Source organism: Xyrauchen texanus, chromosome 23, assembly GCF_025860055.1.
Source record: "Xyrauchen texanus isolate HMW12.3.18 chromosome 23, RBS_HiC_50CHRs, whole genome shotgun sequence".
Lineage (NCBI taxonomy): Eukaryota > Metazoa > Chordata > Actinopteri > Cypriniformes > Catostomidae > Xyrauchen > Xyrauchen texanus.
In genome coordinates, this window is record NC_068298.1 from 7,499,806 (window position 1) to 7,518,755 (window position 18,950).

Genomic DNA, 18,950 nt, shown 5'->3' on the forward strand with positions numbered 1-18,950 from the left:
TTCTAACTAAAAATCTGCTCTACTGTACTATTATAAACAACAACTGATGGTTTAGTGTGTAATTTCTCCTAGTGTCCAGTGTCACCAACAGGGACTAAAAACAAAATGTTTTTCATTTCGGTGTGTTCTGAGCAAAAACTGTATTTTTTCATTCCGGTACGAGTGTTCCGCTAACTCCTTTCCAATTGGTAACCATCTTGAATGAAATAAAAGAACGTTTAATTACGTTCTGGGGGAACTATCAGCATGACACCATAACAAGCATAGTATAAAGTAGATATAAAATAAGTGCAAAAAAAAACAACAAATCATAAAACACAACGGCAGGACAGAAAACATAATGGCAGTTCAGTAGAAACAGAAAGGATAGGTACTCATAGCTTCTCATCTGATTGGCTGTTTGAATGAAACCTAGTACTTTCTTCAGGATTGGTTCACTGATCAAAATCCATGCCAAAAGGTCACTTACTGAAAAACTACATAATTTGGAGTGTTTTCTCTAAAAGTAAAACAGTAACAGGAAACTTTATAACACAGAGAGTAAAAAGCGAGCGGGAAAATTTATAGAATCCTAGAATCCTTTATTTTGGTCACACATTATACACACAGTTTTTTGCATATATATACAGTGAAATTTATTAGTTTTCACATATCCCAGCTAAGCTGGGGTCAGAGTGCAGGGTCAGCCATGGTACAGCGCCCCTGGAGCAGATAGGGTTAAGGGCCTTGCTCAAGGGCCCAACAGCTGCATCTTGGTGGTGCTGGGGCTTGAACCCCCAACCTTCTGGTCAGTAACCCAGAGCCTTAACCACAGAGCCACCACTGAACGATGTTCAACTATGGTCTCTTGGGTCATCTAGTGCGTAAGTGACCATCTTAAAATCCACAAACTGTGCTGAAACGTTGGTGGCATCCAAGCGTTCATTCAACTTGCATCTTCTAACTTAAAAACACTTGTTTAAAAATTATTATTTGTATTTTTTTATTCTAAATTATAAAGGTTTTGGTTGCTGCCAGTGGATAGATTTTCCAAACATATATAATTATATGGTTACATTATTCATTTATTTTAGAAAAAAACACCACTAAAATTCATCAAGATGTAATTTTTTATATTACAAAGGTTGTAGCATGCTGCCAGTGGTGCGAATGACCAACTTACAAAGTTTTTTGTTGTTGTTTTTTTTATAAAAAAAAAATCTTTTTTAATACTGCACATGTATAAATCCACATCCTGATAAGTCAGCATATCCAATAGCAGCCTTTTACAACCTATAAAATATGGAAATAATACCTTGACAAATTGTAAAAAAAAACACACAAAAAAAGTTCAACAATGTTTGTTATGTTAGAATATGCAAGTCAATTAAATGAACGCTTGGACGCTAACATTTTAGCGCAGTTTGTGGAATTTTTATACGGCCCCTTACGAACATCATACCTAAAACTATCTTTTCCCACTCCCTGCTTTTGCTCTCTGTGTTATAAAGTGTCCCATTACAGTTTTACTGAGTGACAAACCACTCACAGTTTTCAGTAATAGAGCATTTGGAATGGATTTTGAAATAATCACACATGTGGGCAGATAACCAGTCCTGAGGAATGGACTAGATATTCTCCACAATGCCAATCTGGTGAGAAGCTATGGTCTAAATTGCTTTTGTGTTTTCTGTCTTGCTGTTGTGTTTTCTGATTTGCTCTTTTGTTGATTTGCACTTCACGGCCACCGTTATTTATTCTTTGGTTTCATTAAAAAAAGTATCTGAATGAAATTAACTGGTTATCAACCAGTTACCAGAATTAAAAAAATAAAGTTTTCACTCCAGAACAATTGAAAGTGCCGGTCTCATTTTTGGTTATCTTTTTTGCTGTATTTCGGTTTTTGTTCCTTGAACCGTTTTTAGTCAATAGTCACCAAATGGAACTGCATAAAAAAAAAATGACTGTTCAGTGTTGGATAATTAAATAAAAGTAGCAACGCTACTAATTTAACGTCTTTTTAGTAGCGTGACAGTAGCTCAGCTCTTTTCAGTGTAGCTTTTCCAGTAACAAGCTACATTTTTAGCGAGTAGCACCATAGCGTCACAAGACTAACTACTCCAAGGGAGTAATCAAACATGCTCACCTAAATCATCCTTTCTCATGTAGTGCTGGGAAAACCAAATAACTTCAGTCAATCGGTTCTTTGGGACAGTTCATGTAATTTAACAGGTTACAATAAACGATTGCCTTATATTCAGTATTGGAAACTAATTAATTTACTATACATGAATCGATTGAAAGAACTGACTCACTAAAATGAATCCCAGTTAATCACAAATGATTCACTTGAGCTTGGAAAGCCTTAAAGGGGCTTGAAAAATGCTTTATATTGCTAATGTTTATCACTATATTTATATTCAGTTATATAAAATAGGGTGTTTTCCATGTCAATGGAATGTTGCCATGTCAGGCTGGTCGGGATGCTTAAACAAAAGCAATTTAATGGCGCCATAGCGCCAAACTGTTTACCGTTTCCATGGGAACCAACCTGTGAATAGTTTACACTTATTTGACTCTGCATATAAAGCTAGGAATTGAGAAAGTATTTTAACACCAAAAACATTATCAACTTCAACTCAAAGTTGCAATTCATGAAAAGCAGCTTATGAAACATCTTGGCAGCCACTGTGCATATTTTCAGCTGCTTTCTGGGCAGCAATTATAAATACCAGGAATGTTGGAGATCAAAGGGGATCACAGGACTGTAGCACCTTACCCAGTTTACCCGTCAGGTCAGTGGAATACTCGGTTTCACCAGCTGGTCTAGCTCCTTCCCTCCCAGAGCTCCCAGTGTCATCTAAAGAGAGAAAAAGACCAAGAATTTAGTATTTACATACCAAAATACATGAGAATGAACTCTGAGAGGCTGACTGTCATGCATATTTATGTTCAATCCCATAATTCTTTAGCCAAATCAGTGCAAAGCTTCACCACCTAAACAAAAATACACAACTGTCGCTTGATCAGTTGATGAAAGAACGAACATGATACTGTAGCCGAGAACTTTCAAATGCTTATGCTGCAGTTCGGCACTAGAGAATGTCAGAATAAGAGCAATAATGGGCTTAAATATCATTCAAAAGCACATTTTAAAATTCCAGAGGATTTAAGAGCACTAAAAAAATCCAACAACCAATCCATTTTATGATTACAAAAGCTTAAATAAATAATTAATAATTTACAGATGACATCAAAGTGTGTAATGTTTGTGCCTCTAGTGACACCAAAAAATAAATAAAAAAATAACAATTCTACTTTTCTTTTTGAGCTACATGTTATATCTCCTCATCAGAGTACCAGTAGATACATTCAGGGAAAACATCTAAAGTCACACATGATGGAAGAGTGAACATTATGACTGGAAATCTGAGGCCCATCTGCTCTAGTTACAACCCCTGCTCATCCATTCACCAGATGACTGGCATTTTCAGGCCTGTCAGCCCTTTGAATCTGTCGGCGGGGTGGTTTGATCTGAGAATGTACACAGTTTAACACTCCTGTAGGAGAGGTTCCAAACCGGGCACAGGAAAACAGGCTCAATGCTGGGCTAACAGCGTAATTACTATGGCTCAAGATCTACTCTTACCATTCACTGAGCTCCTCATGCACAGTCAATCTACACATAGCTCTTTTGTTCAGATCAGGCTTACACTCACTGGAATGATTGTGCATACATTTTCATTGGCGCAATATCACTCTGAGTTTGTAATGTTGCAAAAGCTGGGGTATTAGTTCTGCACCTGAGCCAATTTTCTAACATCTATAACATATATAGTGCTCTTTAAGCTCATAAAACATACACATACTTTGAGACTTCACAACGTCTGTAAAGGTGACTGAGTAAAAAACCTGGTTTGATTCTTGGAAAGTCAAAAAATCTTTGAAAGGATGATGGTTGTAGGGTTACTAAACCAAACAAACTCCTGTTTCCCATTTATTAAGGCGAAGTGACACCGCAGCATGCTGCATTTCACACGTCGACCAACTTGGCGCATTTACAATTTTGAACAAGCTCAATATGACTGAGATGTTTGCTTAACCCTTCACTATGTTTGCTTTCTAGTCTGCAGTAGAGAAGGTAGTATAAAACAAGCTTTTTTTTCATTGGAAATCTGTTTCCAGGGCCTTTCTCCGTTGGGTTTTCCACCAAGTTTGTGGCCTTCCAGTTTTAATGTTTGTAGGTGAGGTCTAGGGGTGGTGCATTGCAGAGTGAGTCCCCTTCTCTGCTCACTGGCAAGCCACACTAGGAGTTTCTGTGTATTTTGGCAGAGGCCAATACACTGCTCTAGAGTTCATCCTTGCAAAGCATGAAACGTCCAACTTGGCTTTGCCACGTCTATCAGGGGTAGCAAAACCTACGGGTGTCAAAGATTTATTGCTCTTGCATGTTCCAAAACAACGCAACATGCTAATTATGCTGTCATTCTTTACATCTTTGGTATAGACGGCAATGAAACCAGAGACGGTTTAGAGACAACCCACATGAGCTAAAACCTTGACAAGAAAGACAATACTAGCCGTTAGCCGTTACCTTGGCTTTGATTTACAGAATTCCAGCACTAGCTTATGGAAACCATTACTGACTCTGCTTCTACACAGCTCTGTATTAACAGCCAGCTCTAAACTGTGAAAATTTATGGGCCATGGTCACAGCAGAGTCAGCTACATTACTGACTACAGACTAACCTGAAAATGAATAACACTAAGAGGCTGACAGATTAACTGCCCGTCGAGCAAATTTATGTTCAATCACGCAAATGTATCTTTTGGCCACTGCATATTTGAGGCTAGAAGAACCTCGCTCATGTTATTTTTGAAGGTGGACGTTTCGCAATACGAAAAACTACATCCTAGCCCAAACATCACTTTTTTTGGATTAGTGAAACGTTGAAATTTAACTACGCCAACATTACCTAAACATGAACTTTTTTGTTTGGACATCAGGGACGACTTCATCTTGTACAAGCTGTATGAAGTTTGCAGCATTTGAGCAAACAAATTTCAAGTCAACATTAAATCAAAATTGAACTATATTGGGCCACATACTTACAACAAATTCCTGTCTTATTGTGTGTGATTCATCAATGCACGTTTTTCCAAAGACATTTTTTTTGTCTTTGTATTCAGTGCGATTAATTATATAAAAAATGACCCTAAATAATTCCCCCTGAAAGTCTGCTGCAATAATTCAATTTAATTTAATTTAATATTTGAATAATCTGAATGATTAAAATTACAATATGCATTACATTTATCATTATTTTGAGGATTATTTATTGAATTATCTTTATTTTGGGGCTTTTTTCACCTAAATATTGATCTGATTAATTGCAATAATTTGATTAATTAAAAAAATTATTAAAACATTTTGATTTTTATTATGTACTTGCTACGCCTCTGTAATTACTTCTCTTTGTGTCTGACATTATCGAGACCACTTTCAACCGATGGGCTTCATTCTGGTATGGAACACCCACTTTTTGTGATTCAACCAATTACCAAAGCTAAAATCAAGTCCCCCTGTTTCTAAATGGATAACCAAATAGGTTATTTCATTGAAGTAAAACGGGTTGCAAAAATGGGTTAAACCCCTTGGAACAGTTAAACAGCCAGTAGCTCACTATTTAATTAAAAGTAACCCAAAAGTACTTCTGCCAACACTATTTTAATGGTCACCTATTGCTGTTCATAAATGTGGTTACAAAATTATATAACAGCATCTGGAGAGATTCTAGAAGGTACAATAGACTATTGAGATCATTCTCTGATTTGTTCCAGCAGCTTCAACATCGGCCTGTTCCATAACGTCAACTTCCTATTGACTCTGAGTCCAGCTGATCACCTACAGTCATTTCTGCTTTGGCACAATCCCCAACAATCCCGCGCCTGAATCCGTGCTCCGGCTGTGGAGAAGCAGGCAGATTTAGCAAGGCCTTCTTTCTGCGAACTAAGAATTGACCCCGCATTAAGTGTTTCCGTTTGTCTTTAAGGATTACCGGAGCAGAGGGAAAAGCAAATACTCTGGCTGGGACTGCGTCTACCCTCAGGGGTTTCATGAACACCAGCCAAATGCACATGACGAAAGGAAAAGTAAGGGAACACCTGGCCAGTGTCCTACCTGGAAATACATTTGCGTTATTAAATATAAAACGCAAGTAGAAATAACAAAATAATCTAGGGTGTATTCACCAGTATGAATCACAAGCAAAAACCTGCATCTTAAAGAAATATTCTAGGTTCAATACAAGGTAAGCTTCAATCGACAGCATTGTCTTCTGGATATACTTTTGGAACACTGAGTACTTTAACATTTATGGATTTCCCCCATTCACTTACTTTGTAAATGACACACTGTAACCTTGATTTTTGCTTCTTTTTTTAAGAAAAGGAGGATAACTCGAAACGTATTTTTGTAAAAAACAACATTATGCCACAAATGCCATCGATTGAGCTTAACTTTTATTGAACCCAGAATATTTCTTTAAGGTTTACTGGGTGAACTAAAAACTATAACAAAATGCATTGATAGGTGCTAAGGTGTTCCTATGATGGTATTTCTGCTGTTCGTGCACAATTCAACACAGACAGTGTGCATATAAATCCATAGCATATATCCATAGAATTTACTGGTGTGATTTAAAACAATCATAGTCAAACTAATCACAGTCAAAAGTACGTTGGCATTATTTGTGAAGCTCTGCATTTAAAGTAATATAATTCTACCAAATATGAAATTAAAAACTATGAAAGAAATGCCAATAGTATGATTTTGCTTTGTTTTTTTTCTCTCCACATTAAAACATTGAGCACAAATGACAGAATGTTTGGGAACTGTAGTCTTAAATAACAAACGTTCCACACTTTCCAAACGAAAGGACCCCATGCTTCCAAACACAGCCCAATTCCACTGATTACCTTCCAATCTAAAAAGCAAACTGAAACGTCCATTTCTGTGCATGCATGTGTGTGACGATATACTACTTTGTTCAAATAAATGTGTGCAGAGCTCTTGACCAGCTTGTAACAACAGGGGATTGATTGCATACGATTGGTGGGCTCAGCGGTAATTGTGGCCACCTGTGATAGGATAAAAGGAAACCTTTACAGCCGGTGTGGTGGGGTGGGGGAGCACACAGAATTCTAGGTTCCTGAGCACCAATTTCTGTCCTTGCTTAAGACTAGATCCCTTCAGGTTTAAAAAAAACATTCAAAATGGACCAATTAACAGAAATAAATTACAAAACGAAATACGTTATTTTTGCATTTCATCAAACTTTGTGTCAAAATGTCTTAACTTTTGGCAGTCTGGTTAAAAAAAGAAGGAGAATAGTGGTTGATATCACTTGTGGTTCAGTCATCTTCACCTACAATTGAAATAGAAGGTGGAGTACCATTGTATTGTTTGATACAGTACTACGCAGAACTATGCATACAGTATATACTGCAGAAATAATGTGTTAAGAGTAGTATGCTAGTACGCTATTCCGATTATTTCCTTCATAGATAAAATCACCTTATATGAACTCTTCCCAATATAATAATCTAATCTATGAACTCTTCCCAATATAATAATCTAATCATGGATAATTCTGGAAACTAATAAAGAAATATTGAGTGTGGCCTGGGCTCCAATTGTGTATCTGTAGTCTGGTGCACTCTTTGCCAACATCAGCACACTGCAACAGTTGTACAGCACATTCTTGTCATGTCTGCATTCAGCGTCTGCTTTATATAATGTTCACACTTCATTTATATGCAGCAACATATGAAAGCTGAAGCAATTCTAACATTCTGTCTGTATGGATGGACTGCTGTCCTCAATGTATCTTCACTCCATTAGCAGTAGGAGGAATAACTAAGACCACTGTGCACACACACACACACACACACACACACACACACACACACATGCGTGCACACACACACACACACACACACACACACACACACACACACACACACACACACACACACACACACACACATAATAAAGCCCATTCAAAGAAGGATTCATTGTATTACTCCTCACAAAACAAGATTTTAGGTACGAGAAAGCCTCTACTGTAGCATGCTGAGAGAGATAAAGACGTCCCATCTCGAATCCAAAGCCCTGGTGTTTGTACACTAATTAAGCAGAGGAACTAAAAGTACTAAGGAAACCTTAGAGTGGCAGCCGTGTAACTCTAAAACACATTCATAAAACATCCCTTTGAAATGACAAGGGCAAGCTGGCACACATTCTCCGCAGTGCCAGGTTGAAAGCCGCTTAATGGCTTCTCTCCCTGCTGAGATGTCAAGACAAAACCAAGTTTGTGGAAGATGTTGAAGAGGATTCGCCGAAGGTTTCCAGGGGGTTGGCAAAAGACCCTGCTTCTTCTGTCCATGCTCAGCATCCCAGCTGCCTGCCTGTAACTCTAGCAAACATCAAGGACAGAACGGAGCTTTACCGAATTAACATATCTCACATATTGATCGTGCAGATCCCCCTTTGAAACCGACACCTCCTCCCTTGCACTTTGAACTGGCCTCTGTTCTGCCCAAATTATTTCCGAATAAAAAGGCCCTTGAAGGAGCAAGCCTGGGAGTGTCAGTTACTCGCAGGCTAAATAAAATCAAGTCAACGGAAATTGTATATGTCGCTTAACTGAATTTAAAATGATACTTGGAAACTGGCTAAATTGAACTGATAATGGTGAATTTGCAAGGAAGGTCTAGGATGTACAAGGCTGTTTAATCTTTATCCAAGAAAATGGTCAAAGACCCCATAAAATGGGAGTTTTGTGGCTTTTAGTCCATTACAGTTTAGCAGATGTTTATATTTAAAATGTATAGTCTCTCTCCTCTGGAAAAATGGAGTAAAAATATTGATGACTCATACTGCACTCACATTTTGTCCAATCAAATGCTCTCATTCTAGAGAACTCTTCTTCTGTTGACATACAGTATTTTCAGTTTTAAGTTGGGGCATGACATATTAAAGGGCATGTCCCTTTTTTATAATAGCTAATACCCTTAAGTTAGAAATAGGTAGGAAGAATGGAGTTTTTAAATGTAAGGTATGTAATTTCTGCATCTCTATCTTCACCAATAGGAATTGCAAAAATAAAGACAGTTTTCAAACAGGTTTCCCAAACACTGTCCCCATCTGACTTTGGCCACACAAACAGATAGTCCCACTGGGTCGGTATGCTCAAATAAATTGGTTTTGCTTACTTAAAAAGCATACTTATAGTTGTTTCTGCATATTAAGCTGGGATAGGATATAACCATTTTAAAAGAATATTCCGGGTACAATACCAATTTTAGATCAACCAACAACATTTGTGGTATAATTATATTTGTTGATTATCACAAAAATGTATTTAGACTTGACCCTCTTAATAAAAATAATACAAATACAAATAAAAAAGCTAAAATTTAGGTTACAGTGAGGCACTTACAATGGAAGTGAATGGGGCACAACTGTAAATATTAAAATACACACTGTTTCAAATTAGAGCCTCAAGACTTAACAAAATCCATAATTTTAGTGCGATAAAATTGCTTGCAAAAATGTTCTAACTATTTCTGGCATGTAAACATGCCAGAAATAGTAGTCCTTGATGTTGTCAGTCAGCACATATTTTCAGAATTAATCTGCAGCAACACCTCCTCACCTTTGAGGCTGTCAGAAGGATAAATGGTGCCAAATCTGTTGAGTTTCTGCCTATCAACAACACATGTCCAGAGCTTCACTCCATTGTTTCAACCCCCCACCAAATCTTGAGCTGCTCGAGAGTCGTACTGAGTGTTCCAGTCACACTGAGATTGAACATAATGCCGGCAGCCATATCACCTTGTAGCTCAAGACCGGCAGCCTACTGAAGCCAAGCAGGGTATAGTCTAGTCATTACCAGGATGGGAGACCTCCTGGGGAAAACTCAGGTTGCTGCTGGAAGAGGTATTAGGGAGGCCAGCAGGGGTGCTCACCCTGCGTGGGTCCTAATGCCCCAGTATAGTGACAGGGACACAATACTGTAAACAAAACGTTAAACCGAGGTCCTGACTCTCTGTGGTCATTAAAAATCCCAGGGCACATCTCGTAAAGAGTAGGGGTGTAACCCTGGTGTCCTGGCCAAATTCACTACATTGGTCCTTCTCAATCATGGCCTCCTAATAATCCCCATCCATTAATTGGCTCTACCACTCCACCACACACCAATAGCGTACTGGCACACTATGGCTACTGTTGCATCATCCAGGTGGACGGTGCACACTGGTGGTGGTTGAGGAGAGTCCCCTGTTAACTGTGAGTGTAGTGTCATAAAAGTGCTATATAAATGTAACGTTCTTTCATTCAGTCATTCATAATACAGTGTGGGTTTTTAACTGCATGAAAGAATACCTTGGGGAGGGGGGAAATACACTGGCTTTAGTCCACAAACTGTACTTTTAACTACACAAGTATCTTTTTGTGAACACATTTCAGGAATTCTTTAAATAAACTGACGGTGTGTTAGTTATGGACTCAGTGCAAACAAAAAGAGTGTGAAAAACTGCTTTTGATCCAAGCGTAATTACAGCTATCCATCAAACTCACTGCAGGCATCATTTTCAAGTTGCTAACATCGGTGAAGTGTTTTTGATTGATTTAAATGTTTAAATATGGCTTGGGGAATAAAAGGGGAAAATCTGATTTGAAAAGATGCATCAAACATTTGCAACAAGACTCAATAAATTAGATGGTATAAGTGCAGTCTATTATGCAAATAAGCCACAAGAGGCCCTACATTACAGTGATTTAAGTAGGACTGGGTGATATATCAAATATTCACAATATAATTGTGATGATTTTAACGTACCTTTTATTTGCCCATTACGTTTCCTCTCCGCTCACATTCATCAGTTTTTATGACAAGTTTGTGTTGCGATAGGGTTCTCTTCGCACACGTTCATCGAACTTTATGGGTTAGATGTTTATGCTACTCTGGGCTCTTATGCCCTTGAGTCGACATCTCAGCTCATGCCTGAACAAGTTTGTGATGCGGCAGGCCGGTCCTCTCCGCTCACATTCATCAGTTTTAATGAAAAGTTTGTGTTGCGATAGGGTTCTCTTTGCACACATTCATCGAACTTTATGGGTTAGATGCTTTGCTACTCCGGGCTCTTATGTCCTTGAGTCAACATCTCAGCCCATGCCTAAACAAATTTGTGATGCGGCAGGCTGGTCCTCTCCGCACACATTCATCAAAATTGAATGGTTTAGATGTTTATGCTACTCCGGGCTCTTATGCCCTTGAGTCGACATCTCAAGCTCATGTCTGAGACCTCTCGCGTTTTTGTGAGTACACTGCACAACCGTAGGGGTCCGGACAGCCCCAAGTGCGGCGGCGTGGGTATTGCATTCCCCGTAGCGCTTAGCAGCGCAGCATCGTAGTGAAGCTTTTTGTAAAGGGAACGTCGTTTTTTTCGTACACGTTTTTTTACATGTGTAACCCTTGTTCCCTGAAAAAAGCGGAACGAGATGCTGCGCTGCTTTGCCGCACTGGGACGTCCCAGGACTGCTCTTCAAAAAGAAGTATCTGACGACACCTGGTGACGTATCCATTTATAGCCTGGCCGCAGGTGCTTCTAATGATTACATTAGCCGAGGCTATAAATTCCGGTCAATGTTCATTGACGTGTTACACACATTATTCAGCTCGGTTCACAGCTAGAGTTGTTCCCCGTAGCGCTTAGCAGCGCAGCATCGTAGTGAAGCTTTTTGTAAAGGGAACGCTAGAAAAACGCCTCAAGACTCTTCCGTGAAGGCTGCATCCTCTTTAAACACATCTAAACTAATTGGTCCATCCATTCTTTCTGACCTCCATCTACTTGTTTCATTTCTTACAGGTTGCACTACTATGCAGGCGAGGCCCGGTATTCAGCGGCAGCACTTACAAAAGCCAGCGAGCAAGTGAATACAGCCTATATCTAATAAGAATGAATTCTTCCACTACACTAGCTACCAACCACAGAGGGAAAAAAGCTATTATGGATCTTTAAAAGAGTGGAAACTCTTGATAGGTGTGCAGACGTAGGACTCAAAAGGATTGAGGCACCTCCCTCTGTGACAGACCTCTGGTTCCTGCTTCTAGGACAATAGAAGAACAAGCTTAATCCTTGCCAGCTCATAATGAGCTATAAGCTTTCTTTTCACAGCAAAAATGTCCTCCCTTCTTTTGGTGCTAATCAGGGACAAATGCCCAGGTCCCTTTCAGGTTTCACAAACCTCATTCCATTGCTGCCGCTCGCCTCTCTTTTCCTGCGTTTTCAAGTGTATTAGGTTGAAGATGAGATGGGTTTGAGATCCGTGAGAATGCTCAGGCATTGGCTCAACGTATAGAGGCTCAATGTTCAAGAGGCCCCATTCAGAACTTGCATTTCCAATTGCGCAGAAATGATGGAGGGTTTTGCAACCATACATTAGGGACAAAGAGGCCTAGGAATTGCTTTTTGATGCTATAAAATAGCTAAAAACAGGCTTTTTGGTTGTAACGCTAAGCAGTAACCATTACAACCAGAAATTTCTAGGTTCACCCACCACACACAAACTTTTTGGGAAATAAAAGTTATATTTTAAAAAGGTTCATTTTGCTTGGCCGCATTGCAAAGGAAGGAAAATTTAGCTGGACACATAAATCTGCAACTTTAAAAGGACAGTTCACCCAAAAATGACAATGTAATATTCATTTACTCGCCATGTCCTTTCAAACCCGTGCAACTTTCCATGAAACACAAAAGAAGATGTTAGGCAGAATGCTAGCCTCAGTCACCATTCACTTTCATTGTATGGAAAAAGGATGCCATGAAAGTGAATGGTGACCAGGCTTACATTCTGCCACATCATCTTTTGTGTTCCACGGAAGAAAAAAAAAAAGTCAAAAGTGTTTAGAACAACTTGACAGAATTTTTATTTTTGGGCGAATCATCCCTTTAAATGTCTTCACGGGCTGCCAACGAACCAGAAAAACAGCCCTGGAAAAACAACAAAGAGCTCAAGCCCCATTCACAGCATGAAAGGACGAGCATCCAGAGCACCGATGAGGCATGTAGCGTACAGTCTTTCTTCTTTCCCTCCACCGCACAAGAAGCAAGAGAGGTGTATGAGGAATCAATTAAAGCAAAATGACACGTAATCGGCTTAGGGGGAATGTTATGAAGCCATGCAAAAAGAAGAGTTTTGGGGCCCAAACCCTCCAGTACAATTAATCTCCTGCGCATGCTCCCAGATAACCCGTGGAGTTACACAAATCTGGGCCATTTCAGCGATGAGGGAACTACAAAGTGTTACAAATTAAAAAGCCCTCTAACTATCAAGGCAGCTTTATTCCAATCAGCATGACAACAAAAGGTAATTTGAAAGTGTTTCAGAATAATTCTATACATTACTCGTAATACGCCATTTGTCTTGCATGTGTTCTGAAATGGGATAGTTCACCTAAAAATGACAATTCTGTCATCATATACACACATTATTCCATGTAAAAACAGCCACATTTCAGAAACTTTTGCTTTTGTTAATACTAAACATTCAGAAGAAATATAAAAATAAATGATGAAATAACTTTACTGAATAATACATTTTCTATCAAGGGGGTCAAAATGAAAAAATGTTGCCTGAGATTTTGGAGCAAAACCACAGGTCAAAAAATTACCTTAGAAAGGCGAGTCTTTCATTATAATTTGTACTTCAGACCTTTGTTTTGTTGAAAATGTGTAAAATTGAACAATTTCCACATGGAGCCACATTGAGAGCCCAATATCTCTGAATATGAATAATAAATAATAATAATAATAATAATAATAATAAGATATCTTTAATTCTTCTGGAGTTATAGGCCCTCCAACTTTGGAGAAACAACACAAAAATTGTTAGTTTGTTTGTTTTTTCTTATTTTTGGCATTGGCATATAATTCAACATGGGGTGATGAAGTGAGCTGGTTTAGTAATAGACCTGCCAATCTCTGTGTAAAAATAAAATAATGATGTTGCCACCAATCTAAGTTTATTTTTTAAACAGTATTTTTGCTCTAAAATCAACAAGTCAGGACACAATTCACTTTGATTTGTATAAATAAAAGATGCAGTGATAGTGAATGGTGACCAAAGCACCCTGCCTAAAATCTTTTTTCGTGTTCCACATTAGAAAAAAAACTCAAACGTTATTGGAACAGCTTAAAGGTGAGTAAAGTATCGAATTTTCAACTATCTTTTTAAATGTCTTTGTGGGCTACAGCGAATTGGAAAACAGCAGGAAAAAACAACAAGAAGCCCAAACCCCTTTCAAACCTATAAAAACTATAATTTGCAACATTTTTACTCAGTAAATATTGATTTATGGCATTTAATATTTTGGCTTTAATCATCATTTATGCATATCTTTCACCAGTAAAAAATATATAAAAAATAAGTGTATATATATATATATATATATATATATATATATATATATATATATATATATATATATACATACACACTGTACAACCCCAATTACAGAAGTTGGAACAGTATGAAAAATGCTAATAAAAACAAAAAAGAGTGATTTGTTAATGATATTCACCCTTTACTATATTGAAAGCACTACAAATACGCATTATATGAGTTTTACCTTGTGAATTTGATGTTTTTTTTTTTAAATGATTATTAATTTCAAATCAGTTTATTGCAACACGCTCCAAAATAGTTGACAGAGGCAATTTAAGACCAATTTGATTGGTTGAAATAACAAAGTGAAGCGAATCGGGAAAAGTTAAACAGGTGAGGCAATTATGCAGAAGTACTGTATACTGTATAAGAAGCCTCCAAAAACCGCCTAGACCTTTTAACGCAAGGATGTTCAAGATTTGTCAATTTGCCAAGAGATGCTTCAGCAAATAATCCAGCACTTGAGAACAATGTTCCCCAAAGACAAATTGGAAGGATTTTGGGCATTTCACCCTCTGCAAAGCACAATTAAGTTAAAAGATTCAAGGAATCTGGTCAGATCTTTGTGCGTAAAGCGAAAGACGAAAACCATTTCTGAATGCGTGCGATCTCTGATACCTCAGACTTCACTGTCTTAAAAAACAGCATTCATCTATAATGGATATCATAAACATGGGCTTGGGATTACTTTAGTAAACCTTTCTGAAGTCCTTTTCTTTAGTCAACACCACTCGCTGCTGCATCCACAGATGCAAGTTAAGACTTTCCTATGCAAAGTGAAAGCACTACATCAACACTGTCCAGAAGCGCTGCCGAATTCTCTGGGCTCGGTCTCATCTTAGATGGAAAGTAGAACAGTGGAACTGTGTTATTTGGTCTCAGGAATCCACATTTTAAAAAGTTTTTGAAAAAATAAAAGCAGTCGGGTTATCTGGGCCAAAGAGGAAAAGGACTATCCAATCTGTTATTAGCGTCAGGTCCAAAAGCGAGTTTCTGTATGGGTCAGGGGTGTGTCAGTGCCCATGGCATGATAACTCGCACATCTGTGAAAACACCATTAATGCAGACAGATATGTACAAATTTTGGAGCAACATATTCTACCATCAAGCACCGTCTTTTCCAGTGACATCCTGGCATTTTCAAGCAGGACAACTTCAAACCACATACTGGCCGGATTACAAGTGCACAGCTGTGTGAGCAGAGAGTGTGGGTGCTAGACTGGCCTGCCTGCAGTCCTGACCATCTCCAGTTGAGAATGTGTGGCGCATTATAAAGCACACTATACGGCAACAAAGACTTCATACAATTGTGCAGCTAAAGACCTACATAATGGATGAATGGGGGAAAATTCCACTTTCTAAACTTAACAAACTTGTGTCTTGTGTCATGGAAAAGATGCAATGAAAGTGAATGGTGACTGAGGCTAATATTCTGCCTAGCATCTCCTTTTATGTTCATCCGTTTGGAACAACAAATAGGTTGGGTAAATGATGACAGAATTTCCATTTTTGGGGGATCGAACCCTTTTATTATTTTATTCTGAAAGATGCAGCCTCTCTCCTAACTTTCTTCATGTTTCCTACAAGATTCATATATCTAGCACACCTACTCTAAGGCATGTCTCAAAAATTCTCAACCCTGCAAAAAGGAATGCGCCTCTTTCTTCTCTTTCTGGTTGCTGTCTTCCACAGAAGGGGAAGCGATGCAGAACACCGGTGCAGGCCCTGCAGAGGCCCTATTAGCCTCGCCTCCCTTTTCAGGACCTTCATAAACAGGGGGATGTGAAATGTAATCCCAAGCCTCGTGCATTCAACCGGCCAGGCTGCTTCAAATTTTGTTTGTGTTTTCCCTTTTCCGGCTTTTTGACTGGCTCCCTCTGTCAGCGCCTTTGAAACTCAAGCTCCAACCCCCACCTGTAGTGGGACGGTCACCATGTTTTCATAATTGCGTGTTTAAAATGGCATCTTCATTTCCTGAGCTCTATTTCCATAGAACCGTGTTCAAAATAAAATTGATCTTCACTCGCCTTGAATGAAATGTTGACGCAAGGCCAATTAATGTGGATAAGAATGTAGCAGTGGAGGTTTTTGAGGGTAAATCGAAAATAATCTCTTCCTCTTTTTGAAGGTTTCAAAGGTCAAACATGTTTGGATATGATAAACACTGTCCTGTAAACGATGATCAAAGAAAGAGATGTTTTGTAACACAATGTGAAAATTCAGACTCGTAACTCAATTTTCATTGTAAATTCATCGACTATGAAATTGAACGTCAGCCAGATTTTGTGTTCCCCTCTGTTTTTATAAGCCATTATTTCTCATTCTATCTCTCCCTCTCTCTCTACCTCTTGCTTTTGTTTGATCTATGACTGGCATTACAACAAAGTCTGTTTTTCATCTAGAAAGGAACAGTGTTGGGCAAAACCAGGGGGATGATCTGCCAAACCATTTCTACAACAGTGTTATAGGCACTTGAAAGAGCATGAAGCAGGGGCAGTTCACAACATCAGTGGAGAAGCATTCCATCTTTCTATACCTCCGCCATAACACATTTGTTCATTTTACATCCTCTTCTATCATCCTCTTCTAACAGCTTTATGGGCTGTTCATACCAAACAAGTTATTGCGATAAAAAATGTAGATGCAGCGTAATGAATGGAACAGAAAGCAGGAGTCTTGAGCTGTGTTTTTTTTCTTGATACAGAGTCTTAAAAACGTGCCACTCCAGCACGAGATGCTGAAAACAAAAAGCAAAACAATGTCAGTCTAGCTCATGTTTAATGGGGAAGAAAAACACTGCACATGGACGCAAAAACACATTTGGAGTGAACAGCCATATAGACATATTTGTATAGAAGTAAAAATTCAATTCAAAATATTCATAGAGAAAATTATTTTAGCGAAAACAAGATACATTTTAGCAATAACAATCTATTAGTGGCCACTCAGACCGAATCATTTCTTGCATAAAACACTTGTTTTTCATTGAATGGAACAGAATGCAGGTGTTTTGAGACGCATTTTTAAAAGCTGAATGTCTTTAAAAATAATGCAGTGTCTTGAAAACGCTGCGCCCCCTGCACGAGTCACTGAAAAAACAGACATCAAAGACAATGAGCAAGATAAAACCCCCCAAAGACGTCCATCTAGCCCATGTTTATATAGAAAAACATTTAAAAAAATGTTGCAGAAGAATGCGAAAACTTGTGCAGTGTGAACAACCCTATAGACTACAACAGAAGGGTTCCGGGCTGGCAGTAAAAATTCATATCATAACTCCACAGAAAAAAAAATATTTTGAGGGATAACGTTTCAACTCTTCCAAGTTGAAACGTTGTTAAATGATGGTACATTTATACATTTACATTTATGCATTTGGCAGACGCTTTTATCCAAAGTGGCTTACAGTACAGTGCACTTATTACAGGGACAATCCCCCCGGAGCAACCTGGAGTTAAGTGCCTTGCTCAAGAACACAATGGTGGTGGCTGTGGGGATTGAACCAGCGACCTTCTGATTACCAGTTCAACGCTTTAGCCCACTACTTGTATACTGTATACTTGTGTAAATGCCACAAGTCTGTGCATTTTCAATTGCTGAATAGAGATCCACCAATCAGAGAAGTCACCGTCACCATGGAAAGACAGCAAGCGGGGCTGTAGTGAGTTTGTGCAAGCTAGCGTAGTCTCGCTTGTTAAAGTTAGCTCATTTCCTACCAACGTAATATTAGTTAACAAAAATGTGCTTGGTGTGAACGGCCCCTTAGAGCATAAAAGAGAGTAGCTGTGTTTTCTGATAAGTAAAATAAAAGACGCAACATTCCAGACTAACTGAATTACATTATTTGTAATGCTTTATGGAATAAGTAGTTTATTCATTCCATCATAATTTGAATTTTTTTGTCATTCTCTGATTGGTAAATACTTTTTCAACTTCGATTAAAATGTTTTAGAGACTTTAGAAAAAATCATCTGAAAATTGGATTATGCTTTTGCAATCTGTACCTTTTCTCTTAACAATCCCTTACCCATAATTCACACATAGCATCCTTCTTTGTGCAAGACTGAGGTTAATTCTCAGCTATTATTTTACAGCATATAATAAGTAGAAATATCAACTATCAGTCAAACCAGTAAATCAAAATGTTCAGTTATCAAAAATCCCAGAGTAACCGAGATGCAAGATATTACTAATGTGTCACACAAACCTAATCTGAGAGATACCTGCTGTTTGAGAACTGTGACATTGCTTCATTTCTCGAGACGGGCGATTGAGGACGAGGCGCAGATTACTCAATTAAACCGATGAAACTGAATACATGCCTTCTGGCTCTTTGAATTTCATTCAGTATTTAATCAATTATTTCAGACGAAGTCTATGAAGGCTGCTATCCAATCTGTTTTCTTTAATTTAGCCTCAAGACAGCTGTGGAATCTGACACTTGCGTCACAGTGTGCAT

At 38.4% G+C, this 18,950-nt stretch overlaps 1 protein-coding gene across 1 annotated transcript in view; it reads right to left on the reverse strand.

Annotated features, from left to right (window-relative positions):
• The window catches only part of LOC127663182 (fibroblast growth factor receptor-like 1), a 74,193-nt gene that overhangs the window by 6,844 nt on the left and 48,399 nt on the right, over positions 1-18,950 (reverse strand). The window contains exon 4 of the mRNA XM_052154677.1: positions 2,759-2,839. Within this exon, the coding sequence (XP_052010637.1) occupies positions 2,759-2,839 (81 nt within the window). The remainder of the gene's footprint in view (positions 1-2,758; positions 2,840-18,950) is intronic.